The 23,817-nt window shown below is 50.7% G+C and overlaps 1 protein-coding gene across 3 annotated transcripts in view; it reads left to right on the top strand.

Annotated features, from left to right (window-relative positions):
* Positions 1 to 23,817, top strand: part of SIPA1L3 (signal induced proliferation associated 1 like 3) — a 303,563-nt gene that overhangs the window by 189,397 nt on the left and 90,349 nt on the right. For all 3 annotated transcript variants that reach the window (XM_073016527.1, XM_037991608.2, XM_037991607.2), the window contains exons 5-8: positions 5,648 to 5,836; positions 6,782 to 6,956; positions 12,643 to 12,746; positions 17,003 to 17,160. In XM_073016527.1, the coding sequence (XP_072872628.1) occupies positions 5,648 to 5,836; positions 6,782 to 6,956; positions 12,643 to 12,746; positions 17,003 to 17,160 (626 nt within the window). The remainder of the gene's footprint in view (positions 1 to 5,647; positions 5,837 to 6,781; positions 6,957 to 12,642; positions 12,747 to 17,002; positions 17,161 to 23,817) is intronic.

Genomic DNA, 23,817 nt, shown 5'->3' with positions numbered 1-23,817 from the left:
GGCTGCCAAGCGACAGTCTCAAGTGGACCCGCATCTCCCAGCAGATGGGATATGAGCATTGTCAGTGCCAGGCTCCCCACCGAGGCAGGAACAGACTTGGAGCTGGGCTTTGGCACCTCTCATCCAAAACCCAGAGAGCCTGGACAGGACGAGCACCAGGCCAGGCTGCCCTGTCTCAAGCCCCTTCACTGGCACTGTCTCACCCAGGACACTGAGGAGGGAGTGGGGATGGCAACCAGCCAGGAACTGTGTGGCCCCGCCCAGGCCCAGTGGTTCTCATTGGCCTAGCACACGTGAGTTTTTGACAGGCTTTAGTTCTGATAGGGTTAGAGATTTGGATTTTTATTTTATTGATTTTTCTTTTTTATTTAAAAAGTACCAGACGCTTATTGTTAAGAACTTAGACAATATATAAGTATGCAAAGTAGAAAAAGGAAAGCTTTCATTAAGTGAAAAAAACAAGTGTTTGTTCAGTAGGTACATCTGATTGTGTGTGTGTCTGTGTGTGTTTGCTTATTTATTTTTGAGACAGGGTCTCACTCTGTCCCCCAGGCTGAAGTGCAATGGTGCAGTCATAGCTCACTGCAGCCTCGAATTCCTGGGCTCAAGTGATCCTCCTGCCTCAGCCTCCCTAGCAGCTGACACCACAGGCATGCACCACCATGCCTGGCTAATAATTTTGTTTTATTTTTAGCGACAGAATCTCACTATGTTGCCCAGGCTGGTCTTGAACTCCTGGGCTCAGGCAACCCTCCTCCTTTGGCCTCCCAAAATGCCAAGATTACAGGCATGAGCCACTGCACCTGGCCATGTGTGTGTTTAAATGAACAATATCCAAAGCATATTGTTAAGTAGGGGGAAAAGCAAAAAAATGTAGCTTCCTGCTTAAGGTTAAAAAATTTAAAACTCGGCTAGGTGCAGTGGCTCACACCTGTAATCCCAGCACTTTGGAAAGCCGAGGGAGAAAGATTGCTTGAGCCCAGGAGTTTGAGACTAACCTGGGCAACATAGCGAGACCCTGTCTCTATTAAAAATAAGTGAATTGCCGGGCATGGTGGCTCACGCCTGTAATCTCAGCACTTTGGGAGGCCTATGCAGGTGGATCACCTGAGGTCAGGAGTTTGAGACCAGCCTGGTCAACATGGCAAAACCATGGGATGGGAGGTTTTACTAAAACTACGAAAATTAGCTGGGTGTGGTGGCACACACCTGTAATCCCAGCTACCCGGGAGGCTGAGGCAGGAGAATCACTTGAACCCAAGAGGCAGAGGTTGCAGTGAGCCAAGATCACACCATTGCATTCCAGCCTGGGCGACAAGAGCGGAACTCCGTCTCCAAAAACAAATAAAAAAGAAACAAAAAATTTAAAACTATTAACTATGCATGTGACTTTGTACATAAACATTAACACTCATCTACAGATAATAGTGGTTAACACACATTGAGCTCTTACTCTATGCCCAAGATACAGCGCTAAGCATTATACACAGATCTTTTTGAATCCTTTCAATGCCTTGAGGCAGGCATTTTTATCCCCATTTTGTCAATGAGGAAATAGGGAAATTAAGTGGCTTGCCCAGAATCACACAGCTAGGGAGGAGCTAGAGCTAGAATTCAAATCCAGGCAGACCACCTCCTAAGTAACCTCCTAGGAAATGTTCTTAAAGGGTACACCCGCCGCCCAGCACAGAGTCAAGCGGGGAGCGCGTCTGAGTCAAGAGTGAGTGGGGATAACCTGTACCAGCTGGAACCTCCTTGCTCGCGTGGCACTGTGTGCCTTTCATAGCTCACTTGATTTGTTGCCCTTGACCAGCTGATGCCAGATGTTTTCAGGCTCTGAGCAGAGGAGGGCTGTGACCTGACTCGGGCAGCTGTAGAAGGAATGGACTGGGGACAGACAGGGCAGGGGCAGGGAGACCTGGAGGAGGCTGCTGTCCAGGTGGGAGGTGATGGTGGGGGTGACCAGGTAGAGAGTGAGGTGGCCACTCATGACCTGCCAGCGTCGCACTTACTGTCCCCAGTGCAGAAAGAGCTTTTCAAGTAGTGCGCGCTGATGAGGTGGTCAGAGCCAAAATATGACGGTAAGCCACCGGTCTCAAGGGAAGAAGAATGATTTCTGGTCCGTGCTGTCCCTCATTCCCAGCAGAGGGCACTGTGGGACAGTGTCAATGGGATATAAAGACACTGATCCTGTTGGTGCCTTAACTGAAACCCACAACCCCAGGGCCACCCAGATTGACAGGGCAAAGCCCCTGACACTATTGCTTTTCATGATCGATTTCAACACTACCCTGCTTCTGATGAGAGAGATTTGTTTGTTTATTAATTACCAGGGCCAGAAGTGGTATCATTCTATTCCTTCCACACATACCTCTCGCCCAGGTGCTATTTGGCGAGGGTAGTGGGCTGTGTGCTTAGAGGCGAAGTCATGACATGTTTTTTTTGCCACCTCTTGTGTTTTTTGACTTAGGCAAATGTTTTTGCAGTTAATACTTATCCTTCTTAGTCTTGTTGTTGTTGTTGTTGTTAAGATGGAGTCTTTCACTCTGTCGCCCAGGCTGGAGTGCAGTGGCACAATCTCAACTTACTGCAACCTCCGCCTCCTGGGTTCAAGTGATTCCCCTGCCTCAGCATCCCGAGTAACTGGGATTACAGGCATAAGCCATCTTGCCTGGCTAATTTTTCTATTTTAGTAGAGATGGGGTTTCATCATGTTGGCCAGGCTGGTCTCGAACTCCTGGCCTCAGGTGATCCGCCCACCTCAACCTCCCAGAGTGCTGGGATTATAGGCGTGAGCCACCAGACCTGGCCTCCTCCTTAGTCTTTAGACCGCAGCCCCAAGTGTACTTTGGGTGCTTGTAACAAGTCCCCTGGGGAGGGATTTTTCTTTGTGCGTTCTTGGTGTGGTGCTGGTCCTGTGAGTGGCATGACCTGGTGGCCAGCAGCATGCTGTGGCTACAGGCACGAGCTGGTGTTAGTGAGGATGTGGAGCAGCAGGGGCTCATACAGGGCTGGTGGGGTGTAAATTGGTACAACCACTTGGAAAACTATTTGGCAGTTCGGTAAAATTGAAGATTAGCATGCCTGGTGGTTTAGCAATTTCTGTCCTAGGTATAAAACCAAAAGAAAACATGTTCATGTGCACTGAGGTGCTTCTGTGAGGGTTCCTAACAGCACTGTTCACAGTTGGCAAATACTGGAAGCGGTTCTGGTGCTTACCAATGTGAAAAGGACCAAACCTATCAAAGTAAAACATCAACCTCTCGCAACAGCGTGGCTGCATCTCACATATGTAGGATTCAGAGAAAGAAGCCAGATAACAAAAGAATACAAACTGCCTGGCTGGGCGCAGTAGCTCACACCTGTAATCCCGGGACTCCGGGAGGCCGAGGCGGGAGGATCACTTGAGCCTAGGAGTTGCAGACCAGCCTGGGCAGCATAGTGGGACTCTGTCTCTACAAAAGATATACAGAATTATCCAGGCATGGTGGCACATGCCTATAGTCCCAGCTACTCAGGAAGCTGAGGCAGGGGGATCTCTTGCGCCCAGGAGGTCAAGGCTGCAGTGAACCGTGATTGTGCCACTCCATTCCAGCCTGGGCAACAGAATGAGACCCTGTCTTCAAAAGAACAACAACAACAAAAAAATACAAACTGCATGAAGTTCAAAAATAGACAGAAATAAATGATAAATGGTGGTGTTGAAGATCAGGATATAGTTACCTTTGGGGAAAAAGAAGGGGGTACAAAAGGGCTGTGGGTACTGGAAATGCATTTCTTGATTTGGATAGTGATTACCCAGGTATTCACTTTGTGATAATTTATTTGGCCTCACATCTATGTTTTTTTTTTTTTTTTTGAGATAGAGTTTGGCTCTTCTTGCCAGGCTGGAGTGCAATGGTGCGATCTCGGCTCACTGCAATCTCCACCTCCTGGGTTCAAGCGGTTCTCCTGCCTCAGCCTCCCAAGTAGATGGGATTACAGGCACATGCCACCACACCCTGCTAATATTTGTGTATTTAGTGGAGACGGGGTTACACCACATTGGTTAGGCTGGTCTCAAACTCCTGACCTCAGGTGATCCGCCCGCCTTGGCCTCCCAAAGGGGGCTTTCCTTTTATTAGAGAGAAATATGCACCAGAAGTCCTCACCAAGCACAATTCCCCTCACGTCTTATTGCCTGGAATTGGTCACATGGTTGTCTATAGGAAAACCTAGGAAAGCAACATCTGGGGAATGGGAGTGAGATGGCTGTGACTGGCTTTGTCCAAAGGTTTTCATCCCTGGCTGCCCATCAGAAGCACCTGAGATGGATTAAAAATATGTCATGTATACAAACATGCGTGTCTGGCCCCATCCCATACCATCCAAATTAGAATCACTGGTAGTGTTTTTCTTCCTTTTTTAATTTATTTCTTGAGACTGCGTCTTGCTCTGTCACCCAGACTGGAGTGCAGTGGTGCAATCTTGGCTCCCTGCAACCTCTGCCTGCCGGGTTCAAGTGATTCTCCTGCCTCAGCCTCCCAAGTAGCTGGGATTACAGGCACGTGCTACCATGCCTGGCTAATTTTTGTATTTTTAGTAGAGATGGGGTTTCACCATTTTGGCCAGGGTGGTCTCAAACTCCTGACCTCAAAGTGATCCGCCCACCTTGGCCTCCCAAAGTGCTGGGATTACAGGTGTGATTCACTGCACCTGACCCTTTTTTTTTTCTTTTGTTTTCTTTTTGAGACAGAGTCTCGCTCTGTCGCTCAGGCTGGAGTGCAGTGGTGTGATCTCGGCTCACTGCAACCTCTGCCTCCCAGGTTCACGCCATTCTCCTGCCTCAGCCTCCCGAGTAGCTGGGACTACAGGCACCGGCCACCTCGCCCGGCGAATTTTTTATATTTTTAGTAGAGACGGGATTTCACCTTGTTAGCCAGGATGGTCTTGATTTCCTGACCTCGTGATCTGCCCGCCTCGGCCTCCCAAAGTCCTGGGATTACAGGCGTGAGCCACTGTACCCAGGCTTTTTTTTTTTTTTTTTTTTTTTTTTTTTTTAATGAAACTGGTCGGAAACCAGTGCCACAGTTCAAGATCCGAGGTGGTGCCAGTATTCAAGGCAGGCGGGTGTTTTACATAAGCATTTACAGGAATGTGTACATAATACAGTGTTACTGTAATAAGGACAAGAGCCCACCTCCTCCTGGTAGGACCTGTTTTCTTCATTATACTCCCTACTACCTTACAGAATTCTTCTGTCCCATTCCAGTGTTAGCTCCACAAGGACAAGCGTCTTTGTTCATTGCACCTAGAATAGGACTCAGTGCCTCAAAGGAGGCATTCAGCCAATATATGTTGAACAGATGTAGTTTACATTATTGTCTCATTTAATCCTCTCAACACCCCTTCAAGGTTACGATACCATCCTGTACCCATTTCACAAAAGAGCAAGCTGAGGCTCAGAGATACGAAGTCACTTGGTCAAGACCACACAGCCAGGCGGCAACAGGTTCAAGTTCTGCCTCAGACCTAGGACTTTCTGACCTTAGAGCACAAACTTCCAATCATCACACATGTCTCTTTCAAAACAAGATGTCTCTCGTATGCTGTCATCCCTTTCTAGGTCCCAAGAGCCCCCTAACCTTCCCTTCTCTCCCTTGAGTAGCTCATCACCCTGCGGGGCTCCATCCTGGAAGATGCCACGCCCACAGCCACCAAGCATGGGACCGGGCGGGGCTTGCCCTTGAAGGATGCTCTGGAGTACGTCATCCCCGAGCTGAACATCCACTGCCTGCGGCTGGCCCTCAACACCCCCAAGGTGACGGAGCAACTGCTGAAGCTCGATGAGCAAGGGGTGAGTCAGGGGCTGGAGGTCAGGGCGCTGCAGGGGCAGTAGCTTGCAACCCCACTCCTGGTACCTTTTTCTATCTTGGTCACATCCTTTTTTCTTTGCAAGTAACAGAAACCTACTTAAGCTGGTTTCAGCAAAAGGAGGGATTCGAATCAAATTCTAGTGGTGCCAAGAGCAGGAATGTAACTGGGTCTCCTAAAGGAGGGAGATCGTCTGGGGGTGAGATCGCTGCTAGGTCCCCATGTGTGCATGTGTATATGTGTCTGTGGTGGGGGGTTAGCGTGTCTTTCCTCCCCGCTCCACACGCTGGCTCCCTCTGCTTCTCTCGCCTCTCCCACAGCTCCCAGTCTGTTAGAATTCCAGCCACAGGCAGACCCCAGCAAGCTGACCCTGGTCACAGGAGAGCCATCAATTGGGCTATGCGTAGGTCAGGTGGCTGACCGTGGCCCAGTCACCAGTGACCAGGGGAATCCGAGATACCTAAAGCAAACATGGTTGTTGGGAGCCCACTCCCTAAAAAAAGCTATTGACTATAAGCCTTGAGCCCTCCAGATTTTGCTTTTGCAGAATCTCAGCCCATCCCAGTCCACCTACTGTGGGAAGCATTCCACCTACTGTGGGAAGCATTCCACCTACTGTGGGAAGCCGGCCAAGGCAACAGTCTCTTTCATGCAAGCGTGGCATCACCAGCCATCCTCCACCCGCCATAGCGAGAAGAGGCAGCCTGGACACCTCGCTGTGCTTCTGTGGGAGGGGAGGGAGGGAAAGGGACAACTGGGACATGCCGCCATGCCCCAACACTGTTTTCCTCCCTGTCTGGCTGTGGCTCTGGGTTCTCGAGTGGTCCCAGCAGCTCCCAGGGCTGAAGGCCTCAGACATACCCCTTGCTCCCTTCCCTCTGCCATCTCTGCCTGGCCTGCCTCCACAAAGCCACTCTTGCCTCTGCAGCTCTGCCGGAAGCACAAGGTGGGCATCCTCTATTGCAAGGCTGGCCAGAGCTCCGAGGAGGAGATGTACAACAACGAGGAGGCTGGCCCCGCCTTCGAGGAGTTCCTCTCCCTCATCGGCGAGAAGGTCTGCCTGAAGGGCTTCACCAAGTACGCTGCCCAGCTGGACGTCAAGAGTAAGTGGGGGGCCAGTTAGATCACAGTGAGCCACCACTGCACGCCCACTCAACGGGCAAAGCTTAAAAGGTCTGGGGATGCCAGGGTGGGGACGTGGAGCAGTGGAGCTGTGGAGCTCTCAGACTTGTAGGAACACAAATAAGTGCAGTCATTTTCTTTTTTCTTTTTTCCTTTTTTTTTTTTTTTTTTTTTTGGTGGTGGTGGTTGTTTTGAGACAGAATCTTACTCTGTGGCCCAGGCTGGAGTGCAGAGGCGTGATCTCATCTCACTGCAACCTCCACGTCCCAGGTTCAAACAATATTCTCCTGCCTCAGCCTCCCAAGTAGCTGTGACTACAGGTGTGCACCACCACACTTGGCTACTTTTTGTATTTTTAGTAGAGACGGGGTTTCACCATATTGGCCAGACTGGTCTCAAACTTCTGACCTCAAATGGTCCACCCACCTCAGCCTCCCAAAGTGTTGAGATTATAGGTGTGAGCCACTGCGCCTGGCCGTGTGCAGCCACTTTGGAAAACAGTACAGCACATTCAAGTCCAGTTTGAAGAGACCCTGCTCTGTGACTCAGCTCCTGCACTCCAAGTGTGTACTCTGTCTAATGCACACGTGCACGGCAGGAGAGAACTGAATATCCCTAACCACCGGCACCTCGGTGTACCCAATGCACACTGGCAGAGTTGCGGTGTATTCACCCAGCGGAGATGAACTGGCACCAAGGGCATCAGCATGGAAGAGAGCTGCATGCTTCGTGCTGTGCAAAGACAGCAAACCTCAGAAGAGTGGGACCTGAATGATGCCTTTCACATAACAAATTTTTTTTTTTTTTTTTTTTTTGAGACAGAGTCTCCCTCTATTGCCCAGGCTGGAGTACAGTGGCATAATCTCAGCTCACTGCAACCTCTGCCTCCTGGGTTCAAGGGATTATTCTGCCTGAGCCTCCCGAGTAGCTGGGACTACAGGCGTGTGCCACCATGCCCAGCTAGTTTTTGTATTTTTAGTAGAGATGGGGTTTCACCATATTGGCCAGGCTGGTCTTGAACTGCTGACCTCGTGATCTGCCTGCCTCAGCCTCCCAAAGTGCTGGGATTACAGGTGTGAGCCACCGTGCCGGCCAATTATTCTTTTTTATGGAGCCAAGGTCTTGCTATGTTACGCAGACTGGTCTCAAACACAAGGCCTCCAGGGATTCCTGGCCACCCAAAGTGCTGGAACTACACATATGAGCCAAAACTAGCAAATAAAAAACTGGCAAAAACCAGCAGGCTCAGCAGGATGACTCACACCTGTAATCCCAACACTTTTGGAGGCCAAGGCAGGATGATTGCTTGAGGCCAGGTGTTCAAGACCAGCCTGGGCAATAAAGCAAGACCCTGTCTCTGGGAAAAAAAAAAAAAAAAAATCCACCAGCCATATATTGTTTGGGGATATGCTCTTATATAGTGGAACTCTAAAGAAAAACAGAGTCAAGCATGGTGGCTCATGCCACCAGGTTTGGGAGGCTGAGGCGGGAGGATTGCTTGAACCTGGGAGTTTGAGACTGCAGCGAGCTAAAATCATGCCACTACACTCCACCCTGGGCAACAGAGCAAGACCCCATCTCAAAAATAAATAAATAGGCTGGACGCGGTGGCTCACGTCTATAATCCCAACACTTTGGGAGGCTGAGGCAGGCAGATCACGAGGTCAGGAGCTCGAGACCAGCCTGGCCAATATAGCGAAACCCTGTCTCTACTAAAAAACACAAAAATTAGCCGGGTATGGTGGTATGGTGGCGTGTGCCTGTAGTCCCAGCTGATCAGGAGGCTGAGGCAGGAGAATTACTTGAACCCAGAAGGTGGAGGTTGCAGTGAGCCGAGATTGCACCACTGCACTCTAGCCTGGGTGACAGAGCGACACTGTCTCAAAAAAATAAATAATTAGGCCGGGCACAGTGGCTCACAGCTATCATCCCAGCACTTTGGGAGGCCAAGGCAGGTGGATCACAAGGTCAAGAGTTCGAGACCAGCCTGGCCAACATGGTGGAGCCCCATCTCTACTAAAAATACAAAAATTAGCTGGGCATAGTAGTGCGTGCCTGTAATCCCAGCTACTGGGAAGGCTGAGACAGGAGAATGGCTTGAACCCAGGAGGCAGAGGTTTCAGTGAGCCGAGATCATGCCACTGCACTCCAGCCTGGGTGACAGAGCAACACTCCCTCTCAATAAGTAAATAAATAAACAAATAAATAGGCCAAATGCAGTGGTTCACACCTGTAATCCCAGCACTTTCAGAGGCCAAGGCGGGTGGATTACCTGAGGTCAGGAGTTCGAGACCAGCCTGACCAACATGGTGAAACCCTGTCTCTACTAAAAATACAAAAAAATTAGCTGGGCATGGTGGTTCACACCTGTAATCCCAGCTACTTGGGAGGCTGAGGCAGGAGAATCTCTTGAACCCAGGAGGCAGAGGTTGCAGTAAGCTGAGACCGCACCGCTGTACTCCAGCCTAGGTGACAGAACGAGCAAGACTCCGTTTCAATCAGTCAATCAATCAATCAATCATAGGAAAAAAAAAAAAAGGGAACGCTGGAGACAATACATACGATAGTGGTTGGCTGTCTGGGGAGAGGCGGGTGTGTCTGGGGAGCGGTGCTCACATTAGAGTGTGAGTGGTGGTCTGTTTCTTAAGGTGGTGGCACATGGGATGTATTTGTTGCCGCAGTCTCTGTGCATATCATGCGTATGTGTACATCAATATATATGATATATGGGGCCAGGCGTGGTGACTCACGCCTGTAATCCCAGCACTTTGGGAGGCTGAGGCGGATGGATCACCTGAGGTCAGGAGTTGGAGACCAGCCTGGCCAACATGGTGAAACCCCATCTCTACTAAAAATACAAAAAAGTAGCCGGGTGTGGTGACACACATCTGTAATCCCAGCTACTTGGGAAGCTGAGGCAGGAGAATCGCTTGAACTTTGGAGGCAGAGGTTGCAGTGAGCTGAGATCACACCACTATACTCCAGCCTGGGCAACAAGAGCAAAACTTTATCTCAAAAAAATTAAAAAAAAAAGAAAGAAAAAAATATATTTGGATATGACGTATAGGATCGAAATGTTTCATGAGCAGTAGTTAGGCGGGTGGATGGGTGATGTTCACAGGTGTCACAGCTCCCTGGGGAATGGACTGCCACTGTCCTTGGGGGTGGGTTTTCATCGGCTGGGAGTGAGAAGGCCCCGAGATGGCTCAGTCAATTGCTCTGCCCCACACCTCACCAAGACCCAGTTTGCTCTTCTAGAAAACAGAAGCCCAGATCAGGAGACAAATATTAGAGAAGTGAAGTGTTAGGCCGGTGCCTGAGGCCATCACCACCTTCCCCTCCTCCCCTGCTAAAGGAGGCTGTAGGAGGAACGAGCATGATATTATGCCATTTGTTAGTTTTGTGATCTTGGACAGGTGGCTTTGCCTCTCTTGACCTCAGTTTCCTCATCTGTAGAGTGAAGGTAATAATTGCACTTAACCTTGGAAGCACGGTTGCATGGTGAGGGTTCCGTGGGACAGCATTGCCCCAAACATCCTGAGCCCTCCCTCTGTGCCGGGTGTTTCCCAGAGCTCTGCCAGTGTGGGTGTCCCCCTAGGCGGGCAGGGAGGCAGCAGGCCTCACTGGGCTTGCCTGGCATGGAGGAAGCTGGCAGGTGTGAGTGTTAGTATTGTTTGGTTTTTTTTTTGGTTTTTTTGTTTTTCATTTTTTTGAGACAGAGTCTTGCTCTGTCACCCAGGCTGGAGTGCAGTGGAGCGATCTTGGCTCACTGCAACCTCCACCTCCTGGTTTCAAGCAACTCTTCCACCTTAGCCTCCTGAGTAGCTGGGATTACAGGCGCGTGTCACCAAACCCAGCTAATTTTGTATTTTTAGTGGAGATGGGATTTCACCATGTTGGCCAGGCTGGTCTTGAACTTCTGACCTCAGGTGATCCACCCACATCAGCCTCCCAAGGTGCTGGGATTACAGGCGTGAGCCACCATGCCTGGCCAGGAAGTGCGTTCTTGCAGAGGACCCCAGGAAGTGTAGTGCTCCTAGAAGTAGTCTCCCCAAATTACAGGCAGGGATGGTCCTGGCTTGAGCAGACACCTTGAGGTTACCTGGCTCCCGACCTGGCTCTGGCACTAGCAGCTGTGGCCTCAGTGTCCCCACCAGACACTGAGGCAGCATTGAATATTGTTAAGAACAGATCTGGAGGCCGGGCACAGTGGCTTATGCCTGTAATCCCAGCGCTTTGGGAGGCTGAGGCAGGTGGATCACCTGAGGTCAGGAGTTCGACCAGCCTGGCCAACGTGGTGAAACCCCGTCTCTACTAAAAATACTAAAATTATCCAGGCATGGTGGCAGGCGCCTGTAATCCCAGCTACTCGGGAGGCTGAAGCAGGAGAATTGCTTGAACCCAGGAGGCAGAGGTTGCAGTGAGCCCACATTGCCCCATTGCTCTCCAGCCTGGGTGACAGAGCAAAACTCTGTCTCAAAAACAAATAACAACAACAACAATAAAACAGATCTGGAGTCCGACAGCCTGAGTTCTGATCCAGACTCTACCGCTTAGTGCAGCGTGACCTTGGGAAGGCACTCCCTCTCCATGCCTCCGTTTCCCCCTCTGAAACATGGGCTCAATAAGTAGGTTTGCCTCTTCCTGGTCATAACCCTCCCTCCTATTAGAGAGAACCCATATCCTGATTCTCAGTGATAATCATTTCTTTGCTTTTCTTCATAATTTTACTACTTACGTACACATCCCTGACTGGTATACTCTGACCTGCTTTTGCACGTCACATGAATGGGATCATGCCGTGTGTGCTGCTTTGTGTCAGCATCTTTCACTCAACATTCAGAGGATTCCCCCAAGCCGCAGCCGTGACTCGTTCCTTTTCCTGGCTGTATATTTTTCCACAGTGTGAATTGACCAGTGTGTTCACCGATTCTTGTGACTGACGTGTGAAGATTCTTGTACCCATATCCCAGGACACGTGTGCATGATTTCTTTGGGCTGTGGTCCGAGGAGAGGAAGTGCTAGGTTGTCAATGAAGCCCACCTGCAGGCTTAAGAGAGATTGCTAAAAAGTTTTCCGAAGTGCTCAGACCACGTTACACACCTAACCAGCCACCTCAAGGGTTCCGTTTGCTCCACATCCTCACCAACCCTTGGTGCTGTCAGACTTTTTAATTTTTACCAGTCTGGTGGGTGCATAGCAATGGGGTTTCCTTTTTATCTAAATGTATTTAATTTTTTTGGTTTTTTTTTTTTGAGACACAGTCACCCTGTCGCCCAGGCTAGAGTACAGTGGAGCGATCTTGACTCGCTGCAAGCTGCGCCTCCCGGGTTCAAGCGATTCTTCTGCTTCAGCCTCCCGAGTAGCTGGGACTACAGGCGCCCAACACCACGCCTGGCTAATTTTTGTATTTTTAGTAGAGACGGGATTTCACCATGTTGGCCAGGCTGGTCTCAAACTCCTGACCTCAGATGATCCACCCTTCTCAGCCTCCCAAAGTGCTGGGATTATAGGCATGAGCCACCACGACTGGCCAATGTATTTAATTTTTTAAGAGTGGATTGAAGTGAAAGCACCAAGTTAAAAACCAGCACAGATGGTATGTGGGATATGGCAAAAACCCAGAGGTTTTGGAAACATGGGTCCTAACTGGCATTTCTGTTTCAGCCGACTCCACGGGAACCCACTCCCTCTACACGACGTACCAGGACTACGAGATCATGTTCCACGTCTCCACCCTGCTCCCTTACACCCCCAACAACAGGCAGCAGGTCAGTGATTTTCAGCAGAGGCACGGCTGCTGGATATTGACTGCCCACCCACCAGCATTGACCCTCCCAGTACCGTCCTATGGATCATATGGAGGCCCTTGGCCTTGGAGGCCATCTTTACTGTAGTCATTTTCCCTGAGGGTTAGAGACCAGGCCAGGTGTGGTTCGAGATGGCACTTTGGCCCCAGTCTTTCCTGCTGCTCTTTGGGCACCCTGCTTGACCCCAGCTACCCCGACTCCCCTCCAGGGCCTCTTGAGTCATCACTGGTCTTAAGAAGAAGAGTGGGCCGGGCGCGGTGGCTCAAGCCTGTAATCCCAGCACTTTGGGAGGCCGAGACGGGTGGATCACGAGGTCAGGAGATCGAGACCATCCTGGCTAACACGGTGAAACCCCGTCTCTACTAAAAAATACAAAAAACTAGCCGGGCGAGGTGGCGGGCGCCTGTAGTCCCAGCTACTCGGGAGGCTGAGGCAGGAGAATGGCGTAAATCCGGGAGGCGGAGCTTGCAGTGAGCTGAGATCTGGCCACTGCACTCCAGCCTGGGCCACAGAGCGAGACTCTGCCTCAAAAAAAAAAAAAAAAAAAAAAAAGATGAAGAGTGAATTGGCCAGGCGCAGTGGCTCAAGCCTGTAATCCCAGCACTTTGGGAGGCCGAGACGGGTGGATCACGAGGTCAGGCAATCGAGACCATCCTGGCTAACACAGTGAAACCCCCTCTCTACTAAAAAATACAAAAATCAAGCCAGGCGAGGTGGCGGGCGCCTGTAGTCCCAGCTACTCGGGAGGCTGAGGCAGGAGAATGGCGTAAACCCGGGAGGCGGAGCTTGCAGTGAGCTGAGATCCCACCACTGTGCTCCAGCCTGGGCAACAGAACGAGACTCCGTCTCAAAAAAAAAAAAAAATTAAGAAGAGTGAATCAGTCAACATTATTTTGACTGCAGGTAACAGAAACTCACACCAAACTGGCTTAACTAGAAAGAGATTTACTCGGTTATATAACTCTTAAGATTCTGGAGAGGGCTGGCCTCAGGTCTGGTTGGATCCAGGGACTCCAACAATATTAGGAATCCTCCCCATTTCTCACCTCCGCTTTTCTTTGCAGCAGCTTTATTCACAGGTGCAGGGCAGAGACACCTCCTAGCAGCCCCAGGCTCACATCCCACCAGCTTAGCCACCCCAGCAGAAAGAGTGCTATTCTTTCCAGTTGTCCCGGAAGTGTTTCAGAACTGAGTCTCACTGGACCATTCACATGCCAGTCTCGGGGCCTGGGGTGGGGGTAGAAGGGTCAGACTGGCCAAGCCTGAGGCTCATGCCCACCCCAGAGAGGGTGAGTGGCACCAGCTCAACTTGAAACATGGACGGAGGTTGGGATGGTGCTTTCGCAGACTAGGTGGGTGTGGCTGCCAGGAGGAGGCAGGGATACTCGGTGGGCAGCACCACTAAACACCCATTGCCAAGAGGCTGCAGCTGTGACCCACTCCTCTCCTGGACCCAGCTTGCAGGCTGGGCCCACGGAGCAGTTCTTCCAGTTCCTAATGAACGGAAGCCCCAGAGTGTTGACAGTTTAGGAAGTAAGTGTACATGTTTTCCCGTTTGGCACAAGTGACATTATAGGCCAAAAATGGTCAAATATTGATTTCCTAAGGTTCATCTAAAAACATGCTATTAACAGCTTTGGTCTTAAGCCAGGCTTAGTGGTTCATGCCTGTGATCCCAGCACTTCGGGAGGCCGAGGCAGGCAGATCACCTGAAGTCGGGAGTTTGAAACCAACCTGGCCAGTATGGTGAAACCCCGTCTTTACTAAAAATACAAAAATTAGCTGGATGTGGTGGCATGTGCCTATAGTCCTAGCTGAGGCACAAGAGTTGCTTGAACCCAGGAGGCAGTGGTTACAGTGAGCTGAGATCATGCCACTGCACTCCAGCCTGGGCAACAGAGTAAGACTCTGTCTCAAAAAGAAAGAGGCTGTTATCTCAGAATTAGACCTGAATTTGAGTTCTTTCTTTGCTACTTCCTAGCTGTGCGATCTCAAGTAAGTGATTTCACCTCTCTGGGCCTTGAGTCCCTCCTGTGTAAAATGGTTAGAATGGTAGTGCCCCTGTCTCAGGGTCTCTGAGAAAGGTCCATACACTCCTGCGGCAACTGGAGCATGACAGGGCCCGACACGCAGGAGGGGTGCAGGGAGCAGTACCCATTCCTGAGTAAGTGGGAGGCGTGCTGGAGAAAAAGCTTGAGTCGTAGAGTTAAGAAATGGGTTAGAATCCAGGCTCTTTCCCTCCGTCACTACATGACTTAGGGAAAATTACTTAACCTCTCTGAGCCTAAGTTTTCTCATCTGTAAAACGGGGCAAAGTGAGTTAACGAATCTCAGGGGTTGTTAGGAGATTCATTGAGACGATAAATTGAAGAGACGGCTGTACAGTGTTTAGTACAGGACCAGCCATAGTCAATAGCTACTTTAGCAACTTGATTTAATGCCACTTAAAACACACATAAAGAACTAACCATTCAACAGTAGGAGTTGAGCTGCAAAGCGTGTCTGGAGTTCATACTGTGAGCCACGTCACTTAGAGCTCCATGGGACTCCCGTCCATGGATCTCCTGCATTGACAGATCCCTTAACAGTTATGTGAATACTAGAACTGTGTAAATAAGAACGGTATAATAGGCTGGGCGTGGTGGCTCACACCTGTAATCCCAGCACTTTCGGAGGCTGAGGCGGGGGGATCACCTGAGGTCAGGAGTTTGAGACCATCCTGACCAACATGGAGAAACCCCGTCTCTACTAAAAATACAAAATTAACTGGGCGTGGTGGCGCATGCCTGTAATCCCAGCTACTCAGGAGGCTGAGACAGGAGAATCACTTGAACCCAGGAGGTGGAGGTTGCAGTGAGCCGAGATAGCACCATTGCACTCCAGCCTGGGCAACAAGAGCAAAACTCCATCTCAAAAAAAAAAAAAAAAAGAACAATATAATATCAGCAAATAAGCCAAACACCGTGAATACAACGTCACCTGTGATGATAACAGAGTCTTCCTCGGAGACTGACCAGCAGGGGAGACAAGGTGTATTAGTCCGTTTTCACACTGCTAATGAAGATTTACCCAAAACTGGGTAGTTTATAAAGAAAAAGAGGTTTAATGGACTCACAGCTCCACATGGCTGGGAAGTCCTCACAGTCATGGCAGAAGGCAAAGAAGGACCAAAATCATGTCTTCCATGGTGGCAGGCAAGAGAGCTTGTGCAGCGGAACTACCCTTTTATAAAACCATCAGATCTCATGAGACTTGTTTACTACCATGAGAACCGCACGGGAAAGACCCACCCCCGTGATTCAGTTACCTCCCACCGGATCCCTCCCACAACGCATGGGAATTACGGAAGCTACAATTCAAGATGAACTGTAGGGTGGTGACACAGCCAAATTGTATCAGAGGGTGAGGGTCCCATAGGGCACTCGGAAGCCACAGCCGTCTTGACCTCAGTCAGGGTCCAGGGAAGGGGTGGTGCCTATAACTGGCCCTGCCAGGGACCTGGGATCTGACTCTGCCATTGTCCCTGAGTGTGGCTTTGAGCAAGTTGAAGGGCACCAGCCTGTGCTCTCTGGATCATATTTATTGAGCACCTCCTGTATGCCAGGCACTGTGCTGGGTACTGAGGGTACAGCGGTGGGCATTGAACAAAATCCCTGTTCTCATGGAGCTGCCACTTCAGTGGGAAGAGACAGGAAACAAAAGGAAGGGGGGAAAACCGTCTGTGCTGAGTGTCAATAAGTGTTAAGTAATGAGGACAGGAAAGCAACCATCAGGGAGTGTTGTGGTGGGATGGATGTTGGATAACGTAGTCAGCAAAGGCCTCCCTGGGAGGGAGGTTTCTGCAAGACCAGAGGAGGTGAGGAAGGAAGCCATGTGGGGACTGGGGAAGAATGTTCCTAGCAGAGGGAACAGAGGTGCAGAGGCCTCAAAGAAGTGTTTCTGGCGTGGTTGAGGAGCAGCAGGAGGTGGGTGTGGCTGCAGCAGAGTGAGCAGGGGCCATGGGGAATGTCAGAGAGGTGACGGGGGCCTGCCGGGCCATGGCAAGATGTTTGTCCTTTATCCTGAATGAGAGGGAACCACAGGAAGCTCGTTCCTTGGGCTATGTGTGAGCAGGGAGCAGGAATGGGGGTGAGTAAGGAGCTGTGGTAGTGGTCCAGGCAGGACCCCTCAGGCCAACCTGTGACACGTTCCTGTCCCCCTCTGTTGCCCTTTCCCAGCTGCTGCGGAAGAGGCACATAGGGAACGACATCGTGACGATCATCTTCCAGGAGCCTGGCGCGCTACCGTTCACCCCCAAGAACATCCGCTCCCACTTCCAGCACGTCTTCATCATTGTCCGAGTCCACAACCCCTGCACTGATAACGTCTGCTACAGGTATGCCTCGCCACACCCAGTCCCCAGCAGCGCACAGAGAGAGGGGCAGGCAGCTGGCCCGAGTGGGTCCCAGTACAGGCCCCCCACCACCTCACATGCTGTGCTTCAGGAGGAGAGCACAGCGCACACTCCCCACACCATCTCAGAGCGTGGTTTTCTGCCAGAAAGGGGCATGGCTCCCCAGTTTTGCTAAGGAAACCATCAGGGATTTGTATTTGCTTGTAATCTTTTGTTTCGAGTGACAGAAGACCCATCTCAATGTGGCTTGAGACAAAAAGACAGTTGTGTATATAAGCTCTCAAAAATGGCATGGTTAGGCCTGGCTGGATCTGCCCCCCTCTCCTGGGGGTCACCTTTCCAGCAGCTCTGAGGTGAACATCCTGCCAGCTGCAAATCCCCCAAAATGAGAGCTTTTCTTTCCCAGGAGTTGCATCAGAAGCCCCTGAACTGGGGCTCACTGGCCCAGTTGGAGTTGTGTGCCTGTCCTAGAGCCAGAATCACCAGCCAGGCCTGGGCACTGGGCTTCAAGGACCGAGAGCCACGAGTGATGGCCCACAGGAAAGTCGGGGGGAAGCAGGGCCTGCCTGTGGAGGTGGGCCCTGCTTTGGAGGTAGAATTGAGGTTTTTGTTGTTTAGGGTTTTTTTTTTTTTTTTTTTTTTAAAGACAGGGTCTCACTCTGTCGCCCAGGCTGGAATGCAGTGGTGCAATCATAGGTCACTGCAGCCTTGACCCCCTGGACTCAAACGATCCTCCTGCCTCAGCCTCCTGAGTAGCTGGAGCTACAGGTGCACACCCCCATGCCTAGCTAATTAAAAAAAAGAAATTAGTAGAGATGGGGTCTCTCTGTTTTACCCAGGCTGGTCTTGAACTCATGGCCTCAAGCGATCTTCCAGCCTCAGCCTCCCAAAGTGCTGGGATTGTAAGTGTGAGCCACCGCACACAGCTGAGATCTTTTCCTACCTGTACATGAAGTGCTTTTTGTTCTTTCTGATGCTTCACATTCCATTGTATGGATGCGGGGTCATCTCCTGTCCTCTACTGATGGGTATTAGGGTTGTTGCCTGATGCAATGAACAGTCTTATTTATAGTCTGATTGCGCCTGAGTCCAAGCATACAGCTGTAAAAGAAATTCTAGAAATGGAGGTGCTGGAGCAGAGTACGTATATATATGCACTGATAGTCACTGCGGAATTACCACGGGTCTACCAGCTGCCTCCCTCGGCTGGGCGAGGGAAGGGAGGGGCATCCCAGCCTGCAGCACTGGCTGTCAAGCACTGCTGTGCTGCACGTGTTGCCCGCTGGCTACTGGGAGCCAGCACACTTCGTGGCAGGGCCTCCTTCCAGGCATGTCCCGGGACCTGAGGCCCCCTCTCCCCCTGCCCGTCGGTTCCTGGAACATGCAGCAGCAGCTACAGAGTGCCTGTGCCTCAGGCCCTTTGTGGGGCTGAGGACTAATCTTAGATGAGATGGGAGATATTTACACACATGCACATGCACGCATGCACAGGCACATGCACACACACACACGCACACATGCACACACACATCCACGCACACGCACACATCCACGCACACATGCACACATACATGCACTCGTACGGGCACACTAAACATGCACACACATGCATGCAAACACATGCCCACACATACGTGCACACATACGTGCACACACACGGCACACATAAACATGCACATATGCACACACACGCATGCACACGCATACATGCACACGCACACATACACATGCACACACTGGAAAAGGAGGCAGCCTTCTTATGATGCATCACAGGTGAGGGGTTGAGCTGGTCGCGGGGGTGACTTTCTCTTCTTCGTCCCCACTCTGACCTCCCCTCTCCTACTGGGGTCATCACATCAGCCTGCAGCCAACCTCCCACCCTTCCAGGCCCGCCCCTGCATGGTCTCCAGAGTGATTTCTTCTCTCTGACACACAAACCTTTCTTGTTTTTTATAATTTAATTTAAAGTGTTTTTATTATGCAATATTTTAAACATGCAGAAAATCATTTAACAGACACCCATGTGCCCACCGCCAGCTTTAACAGATGTTAACATTTTGCTTTGTTTGCTTCAGCTCTCTCTTTCCTTCACTTTTAAAGAAAGAAAATGTTAGAGATACAACCGAAGTGACTCTTCAGCCATCCCCCTCCCTTCCCGTCCCTCCTTCCCCACAGGCCACTGCTCTCTGGACAGACCTGACCCTGCCTCTTGCCTGTGGAGGGAGCCTGGCCCAGCTCCCCAGCTTACCTTCTCCTGAAACCACCAACTACTGGCCCTCAACTCAGTGAATTTCTGATTGTCCTTCAAGACTGAACTCAGGGCTAGGTGCGGTGGCTCACACCTGTAATCCCAACACTTTGGGAGGCTGAGGCAGGCAGATCACCTGAGGTCAGGAGTTGGAGACCAACCTGGCCGACATGGTGAAACCCCATCTCCGGCCGGGCGCGGTGGCTCACGCCTGTAATCCCAGCACTTTGGGAGGCCGAGGCGGGCAGATCACAAGGTCAGGAGATCGAGACCATGGTGAAACCCCGTCTCTACTAAAAAATAGAAAAAAATTAGCCGGGCGCAGTGGCGGGCGCCTGTAGTCCCAGCTACTCGGGAGGCTGAGGCAGGAGAATGGCGTGAACCCGGGAGGCGGAGCTAGCAGTGAGCCGAGATTGCGCCACTGCACTCCAGCCTGGGCGACAGAGCGAGACTCCGTCTCAAAAAAAAAAAAAAAAAAAAAGAAACCCCATCTCCACTAAAAATACAAAAATTAGCCAGGTGTCGTGGCAGGTGCCTGTAATCACAACTGCTCCTCTGGAGGTTGAGAGAGGAGAATCGCTTGAACCCAGGAGGCAGAGGTTGCAGTGAGCCAAGATTGCACCACTGCACTCCAGCCTGGGCGACAGAGCAAGACTCCATCTCAAAAACAAAAAAACTGAACTCAGATGAGCCTCTGACATCCTCCAGTGGTTCCTTACCTGCTCCAACTGCCATTGCCCAACATGTTTCTGTCATAGCACACATCACACCATAAAAATGGTATGATGGGCCGGACATAGTGACTCACGCCTGTAATCCCAGCACTTTGGGAGGCTGAGGCAGGAGGATCACTTGAGCCTAGGAGTTCAAGATCAGCCTGGACAACATAGGGAGACCCTGTCTCTATAAAAACAAATTACAAATTAGCCAGGCATGCTGGCACGCACCTGTAATCCCAGCTGAGGTGGGAGGATCGCTTGAGCCCAGGAGGTCAAGGCTAGAGTGAGCCCCACTGCACTCCAGCCTGTGTGACAGAGCAAGACTCTGTCTAAAAAAAAAAAAAAAAATTACGTGGCTCTTGCCTCTTTTGACCGTAACCCCATCCAATGTCATGTTTAGCTTCCTGTATCTGTCACAGCACAGAGCTGGGCACACAGTGGACCCTAAAGCCATCTTTGCTTGCTGGAAAGACGCCTGGCCCCAGTGTTGTAGGCACTGAAAAAATAACGATTGAATAAATAATTCTGAGTGTTCTAGCAACACTTATTGCCCTCCAGTGTTTAGGTGGCCACCAGGTCACCTCGTCTCCTGGTTGTGTCGTGAGTTGTCATCCTTTCTGTTTCAAGTGTGCCATTTCCGAGTGACCACCCGCATCATCCCTGCAGCCTGTGGACTCTCAAAACCCACAGAGTTTACTTCGCTCCTGCTGGGAAGTAAAGGACCAGCTGTTCTGATGGCTCAAAAACCTTCAGCCGTTTGCAATTTTATGATTCGTAAAATCATGAATCAGGAATATAGGAAAAGCCAAAATCTGTCACTGTAAGCAGCTAAGTGCTAAATTAAGAAGTTGCAAAGCTCGGCCGGGTACGATGGCTCACGCCTGTAATCCCAGCACTTTGGGAGGCTGAGGTAGGTGGATCACCTGAGATCAGGAGTTCGAGACCAGCTTGACCAACATGGAGAAGTCCCATCTCTACTGAAAAAAGTACAAAATTAGCCGGTCATGGTGGCACATGCCTGTAATCCCAGCTACTCTGGAGGCTGAGGCAGGAGAATCACTTGAACCCAGGAGGTAGAGTTTGCAGTGAGCTGAGATCACGCCATTGCACTCTGGCCTGGGAGACAAGAGCGAAACTGTTTCACACACACACAAAAAAAAGAAGTTGCAGAGCTCTTCATCTCTGTAAAGTGCAATCTGACTGCCCCATTCAGTAGAGAGAGGGACAGGGGAGGTCATCTCATCCATCCCCCTGCCTGGGGTAAGGCCATGCCCACAAGATTTCCCACAGAAGAAAATTTGCCTGGTGTGTGTGGCATTCTTTGAAGCACGTCCGCACTGGAAAATGCCTTTTTCTGTTAAAGCTGTGCCCACCATACCTTGGTAGAAACCTGTTTCGTCTGTCCACTTTTAAACCATTACTTTAGTCAGCATTGAGCACCTGTGCTGGGGAATCCACTCAGCCCAGAGCAGCACCCAGCCACGTGGCACTCCTGGGGCGGGAAGGGTCACTAGACAGTCAAGGCCAGAGATGGAGAGCGAGGAGTCTGGCCTGATCGGCCGGGGTCCCGCAGTAGCTCCCTCTCTGGTCTCCTGCACATGCCCCGTCCTCCCGTCCATTCTTCATGAGACAGCCACAGTGTTCTCCGCAGACTGCCAATCTGTTGTCCCTCTGCCAGCATCTGCCTCCATTGGGAACCCAGCGAGAAGCAGATCTCCCTCAAGGATTTAACCAAAGGGAGTTGATGCCACTAACAGAGGTGTGGGGAGCTTGCAGGAACCGTGTGGGAAGATGCTGCATGCAGCCTTATACCCACCCCCAAGGCTTGATGGGCTCAGAGGGAGACGGGAGAAGTTTCTGAAAGCTGGTGAGAGCTGTGGCCCTGGGAGAGGGGCGGCCCAACAGGAGCAGTAGCTGTAAGGGACCAAAGATGACAGCCATTGATGCTATCATCACAGCCCCTCAGGGAGGAAGAGAAGAGAAAGAAATATTCCAGCCTCTCTCCTCCTGTCTTCTCATCCCCTGCCAGTGCTTCCCATTGGCCAAACTCCCAGGGCACAGGAACCCAGGTGACACGGCTGGAGAGATCTTCCTTCCTGAGCACAGAGCGGGGCAGAGTATGGCAGACTGGATCAGAGGGGGCAGACGGAATGGTTTCACCACCAGATCGGATCATTAAATGGTTGCCTGCTCTCATGATAAGGATAGGAAGTGCTAACCTACCAGGGCCCCGTGTGGCCTGGCCTCTGGTGACCTCACGGCCTCCTGCTCCTTGCCTTCTGGGCTCTGCCCACCCTGGCCTTCCCTAGTCGGCCACTACCTGTGCTGCACCCCCTGGCTGCAGCACTCTCCCCCAGCTCTTCCTCTGGTTCCACTCAGCCCTTAGTTCCCAGCTTAATCATCACGTCCTCAGAGAGGCCCTCCCAGATTCTCCCTGTCCAAATCAGGTCTTTCTCTAGTTTTGTCATAACACGCCCTGTTCCCTTTCCTCGTCTTTATGAGTTTATCTCTGTGTGTTGATTTAGTATGTCCCTCCTCCTGGACTAGAAGCTCTGGGAAGGCAGGGACCACGTTATCACCAATGCTCAAGAGCATGGAGTCCAGGACGTGTTTGTCAAACAAATGGATGAGTGTCACACTGTCACCTTTGTCAAGAGTTGGGGGTAAGGGGAGGGAATCAACAAAACCTGGGCAAGCGTGTCATTGGGTTGGAGTTTCATGGAGTATTTTTAATCCATAATCTCTATTTTTTAAAATTATCCTACAGTTGGAAGAGAAACAGTAGGAATTCTGTCTTGACACTGTACTGACAAATAGAGGTTTTAATCAAGGGTGAAAATACCATGCATTTTTAGGAAAACATAGTTAACTTATTGCATCACCTTGTGCCATTAAGAAATATAAAGAGACTGGGCATGGTGGCTCACACCTGTAATCCCAGCACTTTGGAAATCCAAGGCAAGCAGATCATGAGGCCAGGAGTTCAGGACCAGCCTGACCAACATGGTGAAACCCCATTTCTAGAAGAATAAAAAAAAGAAAGAATTTTAAAAAAAGAAAAAGAAACCTTGTCTCTACTAAAAATACAAAAATTACCTGGGCGTGGTGGTGCATGCCTGTAATCCCAGCTACTCAGGAGGCTGAGACAGGAGCATCGCTTAAACTTGGGAGGCTTGAACCCAGGAGGCAGAGGTTGCAGTGAGCTGAGATCACACCACTGCACTCTAGCCCGGGCAACATAGCGGCAAGACTCTGTCTCAAAAGAAAGAGAGAAAAGAGAGAAAAGGGCAGGCTGGGTGCATTGGCTCACACCTGTAATCCCAGCACTTTGGGAGGCCAAGGCAGGCAGATCACTTGAGGCCAGGAATTCAAGAGCAACCTGGCCAACATAGTAAAACCCCATCTCTACCAAAAATACAAAAATTAAAAAAAAAAAAAATACAAAAATTAGCCAGGCATGGTGGTGCACACCTGTAATCTCAGTTACCCTGGAGACTGAGGCAGGAGAATTGACTGAACCTGGGAGGTGGAGGCTGCAGTGAGCTGAGATCTTGCCACTGCACTCCAGCCTGGGTGACAGAGCAAGGCTCCATCTCAAAAAATAATAATAAAAGAAACACGAAGAACATAACTCACCTGCCGTCAGTGAATATTCTGGCAGGTACGTTGGCC

This window comes from Chlorocebus sabaeus, chromosome 6 (assembly GCF_047675955.1).
Source record: "Chlorocebus sabaeus isolate Y175 chromosome 6, mChlSab1.0.hap1, whole genome shotgun sequence".
Lineage (NCBI taxonomy): Eukaryota > Metazoa > Chordata > Mammalia > Primates > Cercopithecidae > Chlorocebus > Chlorocebus sabaeus.
Note: the sequence above shows the minus strand (reverse complement) of the source record. Positions and strands in the feature narration are given on the sequence as shown.